This window comes from Tinamus guttatus, unplaced genomic scaffold (genome assembly GCF_059628265.1).
Source record: "Tinamus guttatus ecotype Peru unplaced genomic scaffold, ASM5962826v1 Tinamus_guttatus_pri_ptg000190l, whole genome shotgun sequence".
NCBI classification, from domain to species: Eukaryota; Metazoa; Chordata; class Aves; order Tinamiformes; family Tinamidae; genus Tinamus; species Tinamus guttatus.
Genome location: NW_028288724.1, coordinates 823,794 through 829,317, shown reverse-complemented (window position 1 = coordinate 829,317; position 5,524 = coordinate 823,794). Strand labels below are relative to the sequence as shown.

At 51.4% G+C, this 5,524-nt stretch overlaps 1 protein-coding gene across 1 annotated transcript; it reads left to right on the top strand.

Moving 5' to 3' along the window:
- The first annotated feature begins 3,961 nt into the window (after nucleotides 1-3,961).
- On the top strand, nucleotides 3,962-4,888 carry LOC148594882 (olfactory receptor 14C36-like). Its single transcript, XM_088523484.1, has one exon. The coding sequence runs from the start codon at nucleotides 3,962-3,964 to the stop codon at nucleotides 4,886-4,888; it is 927 nt and encodes a 308-aa protein (XP_088379610.1).
- Nucleotides 4,889-5,524: the final 636 nt, after the last annotated feature.

Below are 5,524 nucleotides of genomic sequence, written 5' to 3'. Positions count from 1 at the left end.
GGAAACACGCTGGCCATGCAAAGCTGTCCCCAGAGCGAGTCCTGGAGATGGAGATGGAGCAGCAGGCAAACAGCTGCTCCTCCTCCATGGACGGGATCTCTGGAGCAGAGGAGCGCATGAGGGAGGTGAGCAGTGGGGCTGGAGGGAGAGGCGGGCGGCAGGGATGGAACCTGCACGGAGAGCACGAGGATGGTGGGGAAGGAGACCTGGGCCAAGATAGCCAGGCAGGAGCTTCTCCAGTGAGGGGACACATATTCCTGGCCATGGGCATTTCCTCTCACACAAAGCAGCCCAACGGACGCTCTCTCCTGTACCTGATGTTGGTTCAGGAAGAACAAGGTGCCACTGAAGATGTCCATGGGCCTTGACCGCCTACGATGCAGTCACCCAGAGGGCCTCATTAGCCCGTTGTCTGTTCATATCATGTGGTAGAATGAATGGAAGTTCAGGGGAGGAGAGCTAGAAGGGTTTGAGAGTGCAGAGCCTGGAGCAGAGAGCTGGCGGTGCGGGAGTGCCTCCCATTTGTGCTGGAATGTCTGTGTCTGGGTACAGGACAGGAACGCAGGATGCCCTGGGGCACTTGCCCAACCATTATGCCAAGAGGGCATGGTTTTCCTATAGGTCCCCTGCTGTACCTGCAAGAGACACATGGTAATGCTGGACACCCCGGCATCTGACAAGGGCCTGTGAGCACTTTTCTGTGCCAGCAGATCAAGACTCCGCACTGAATTACAAGAGCTGCTGGTTAATCCTGAAATCTTCCCATGCATCAGCTTCATAGGGAGTGGGACTATTGTCATAATTGGCATCTGGGGTCATTTCAGATGGCCAAGGCAATTCCTTACCTGGACCTCAACTGCTGCTCTAGGATGTTGCAGGTCTCCCAGTAGCTCCATCAGAGCAAGAAGGCACTGGCACATGCTTTGCACCTCCTCAGGCTCTTCCACTGTCACCAGGTGTTTCTGTGGGAGCTACTGACTCTCACCCTTCATCTCCAGTGATTGCAGAGGAGCTTCAACAAGGAGCTCGTGTGCAGATCTCTGTGCTCTGCTCACTTCAGTTTTGGCAAGTGGTATCCCACCACTGCTGTGTTTGTGGAGTTTATAGAAAGGATCTGAATACGACTACAGATCCAGGCCTAGACAGGTATTGCCCAGATTGATATTTCTGAATCAGCACCTGAACCCTGTCTCAATGAACTCCCCACTTGTCCACTCCTCAGTCTCCTGTCTAGTTAAGGGATGTGAAATGAGGCTTCCAGAGTGGCACATTTCCAGCTTTCACAGATAGTCATCCTTTGATGGAATAAATTGCAATGTTGGAATCCATGTCTCTCCACTCATTAGGAAATGACAACAGGTCATTATTTTAGTTTATTGATGTGAACTTTTCCCTGGAGGAGGGAGCACAAGGGATAGAGAAATTGGTGAATTCAGCTGTTCCTCTGCTCCTGAGCGGGGCCAGGCTCCTGGGACAGAGGGAGCTTGTGGCAGCCTGGCAGCGCTGCCCAGAGACAGCCGAGTGCAGGAGCAGCTCCTGTGCCAAAAGCAGCAGGGCTGCGGGCACTGACTGCTGCTGTGGACAGGAGAGGAGAGAAGGCAGAGAGAGGGGTACATCAGTGTGTAGTGGGAGCACAGCACAGAGCTCACTGTGGAGGAAGTCCTCACAAGGTAAGTTTCTGGCTGCAGAGCATAGCAGGAGGGGGAAATGACTCCGAGCAGGGATTCCATGATGCACCTTCAAAAGGCAGGGCATGTTGCTCCTTTCTTCCTGGGATGGCTGTAGGCGTGTGAAGCTGGTTATGAGCACGGATCTACCCAGGTTTTTTAGTCAGAGCGGCATCCCTGTTCCCCAGGAGTCACGTGGGACAGTGAGTCTGCTGCCTGTAAGGCTCAGTGCTGCAGGGAGAAGCTCTAAATGAGAGGAGTTGCTCCCAGCCAGGCGGGATCATCCTCGTGTTGAGAGTTGGTGCTGCCTGGGTCAAGTCTGCCCACTGCTTTAGTTCATATACAGGACGTGTCTGAGGGGTCTTTTCAAGAGGAAGATCAAGAGCAGGGCTACTTCCAAGGGCAGAAGCTTTTCTGATGCTGGTTATACTTTTTCTTTTTCTCCCTAACTGCAGCAGGTAGAAAACAGGAGAGTATTCCGTTCTGTCAAGGACCTGGGACTCACAAATCTTCACTCTCAGAGATCAATAGGTCTCTGAGAAAGCTCAACCCACCTTAGCCTGCACACAGCATCAGCATCATCTTTCTGCAATTTATTTTACTTGCTCCTTACTAACTGCCTGCACAGAGATGCCTCTGGACAGTGCTCTGTGCCCAAATGTTTTTGCAGGATAGAACCAAGTACACAAAAGGTGATTTATGAACACAGACTCCAAAGAAATGTTTGGACAGAGAAAGATTCCAGCAGGGACTGCTGTGGGCAGCAGAGATGGATAGGGAAGGAGAGGGAAGTGCCCATCACAATGGGAGGATGGATTTGGGAAATCATGGTCAGTCCCTCCATTGCAGATACCTCCCCTGAGCAAGCCCTCCAAGTCTCTTCTGCCACCCAGCAGCCTCTCTGCCCTGACAGTCATGGGGTCTGGTCCATGAGCCCTGTCCTTTATGTCCATACCCCTGGCAGAAGACAGGAGCATCCTTCCTGCTACAGACCCTTTTCCTGCCTCCTTACATAGGGACATGAGTACCTTGCCTGCAATGTCACCATCTGGCAGGTGGCATGTCCTACTGCATGAGGCGAAGGTGTTCCTGAGTGCTCCTCTGCCTCTGTCTCCTTGCCTGTCTTGGCAGTAGGGTCACGGTGTTGTTGCTCCTTGTTTCCCCTCCTCTCCATTCTGCTCCTGTTCTCCTCTCGGTCTCCCTGGGTTTGGTGGGTTTTCAGCAGTAGTTCAGACACCTGCCCTGCAAGTTGTGGAAGAGAGGAATATGCATGGGAGTGAGATGTCTCCAGCCCCCCTTTAATCTGTGCAGCTCCAGAAAATGCAGTCCATGGGGTTAGGAATGGAACTGATTCCTCTCTCAAGCAAAGTCCATCTTCATTGCTACTTCACTTGACCATTTCCCTGAAACATCTTAGCAGACTTTCAGGTGCCCTCAGGAGGGTCATTGATGTCCAAGAGACCTGTGAAGAATGTGTACAAATGCTGAGAGTATGGAAAGAGTGTTTGGAAACTGTGCGTGGGCAGCTGAAAAAAAGTCTCGTGTGTCCTTGGCTAGAAGTAAAGCATGGGGAATTCCCTCAGGTGCTGGAAGAAATGGAGAGAAGTTGGAGATCTGTGGGTTTGAAATTGGACTCGTCGGATCTTAGGAGGGGTGGGATTCTCTTTTAGGGAAACATACATAGAGTGATCACCATGCATCTCAAAGAGGTGTGTGCACACAGCAGCTGGAATCAAGGATAATAGGCAGACAGACTATCTGTCCCCACCCTGCACAAGGTGACTATGAATCCAGTTCTCACAGGATTCCCAATAGAAATGCTGAGAATTTCTGCCTTTGAGGAGCACTCCCCAGGGGCGAGAGGGGCAATGGAAAGAAAATAAACAAATCCCCTAAATTTCCCCCCAAATCCCCAAACTGTGCTCTCTACACGCATTCCTTAGAAGAGGTGGTGTAGATGCTGAAAATCACTTCTAGATGCCAAGGGGATTTCACCTGAAAGATTGCTACTCTCAGAGTTCACAGCCCCTGTTGTCCTCTTCCCAATCCTGCACAGCAGGACAGACGTCCCTGGAGCCCACAGGAAGATGTTCCTGCTCCTCACATCACACACTAAGTCAGCCCAAACTGGAACTCAAGCAAGGAGATGCACAGAGATCCTCTTGGGAATGAGATGCAACCTGGGAGGTGTACAAGAACTGCAACATTTGTTGGCTTTTTTACTTGAAAAGCTTCTCATAACATATTAATATCTTTTCTTCTTTGAACAGTTCACAAAGGCTGGAGACAGAAAAATGTCCAACAGCAGCTCCTTCAAGGAATTCTTCCTCCTGGCATTCGCAAACATGCGGGAGCTGCAGCTCTTGCACTTCTCCCTCTTCCTGGTCATCTACCTGGCTGCCCTCCTGGGCAACGGTCTCATCATCACAGCCATAGCCTGTGACCACCGCCTTCAAACCCCCATGTACTTCTTCCTCCTCAACCTTTCCTTCCTTGATCTTGGCTGCATCTCCACCACTGTCCCTAAGTCCATGGACAATTCCCTGTGGGACAACAGGGCCATTTCCTATTCAGGATGTGCTGCCCAGGTCTTTTTCTTTGTTTTCTTTATGTCAGCAGAGTTTTCTCTCCTCACAGTCATGGCCTATGACCGTTACGTTGCCATCTGCAGACCCCTGCACTATGGGACCCTCCTGGACAGCAGAGCTTGTGTCAAAATGGCAGCAGCTGTCTGGGGCACTTGTTTTATCACTGCTCTCCTGCACACAGGGAACACATTTTCCATACCACTCTGCCAAGGCAAGGAGGTGGAGCAGTTCTTCTGTGAAATCCCCCACATCCTCAAGCTCTCCTGTTCAGACTCCTACCTCATGGAAGTTGGGGTTCTTCTGCTTAGTCTTTCTTTAGGCTTTGGGTGTTTCATTTTCATTGTGCTGTCCTATGTGCAGATCTTCACAGTTGTGCTGAGGATCCCCTCTGAGCAGGGCCAGCACAAAGCCTTTTCCATGTGCCTCCCTCACTTGATTGTGGTCTCCCTGTTGGTCAGCACTGCATTTTTTGCCTACGTGAAGCCCTCCTCCGTCTCCTCTCCAGCTCAGGATCTAATGGTTACTGTTCTGTACTCAGTGGTGCCTCCAGCAGTAAACCCCCTCATCTACAGCATGAGGAACAAGGAGATGAGGGAAGCACTGAAGAAACTTATTCCAGTGGTACTAGTTTAGCAGCAATAAGCTGACCATGTCTCTTCACAAGGGATATTGTTTCTAATACATTGATTTGTTTTGATTATTCTTATCTGTGATATCCATAACTGTGCACAAATCCTTGAATGCATCCCTTTTCCAGGGGCACAAACCCAATCTATCTGACCCACATGGCTTCTGTCCCTCACAGGGTCAGAGTTGCCCTCCCAAGTAGCATCTCTGTAGTAAAAAGGGGATTTTCTCAGCACTGTGCCTGAAGGCTGGGCTCTTCTTGCCAAACTGGAGCTAGGAATGGCCTCAGGGAATTGCACCCACGAAGGCCCTCTGGCTGTGCCTGGGGTTGCATGAGCCAAAGGGCACCAGCTCCTAGAGGGGTGTATTAGGGAATGAGGTCTGGATTCAGATGCCACTTGAGAGTGTCCAGTGCCCTGCAGAGGGTGAGTGGTTATGAGGTGTCTACCGGAGACTGTCCCACAGATTACAGACCTCTGACAGGCGCGCATCCTTCTGGGAGGGCTATGGAGCCGCCATGGAGCACAGGGCACCTCCAGGGGCGGCACGCGCTTTGAGCGGGCAGTGAGCGCTGTCCTGGGAGAGGGGCTGCGCAGAGGAGCTGCAGGCAGCTGCGGTTAAAGATCTCCTGGCCACGAGAGC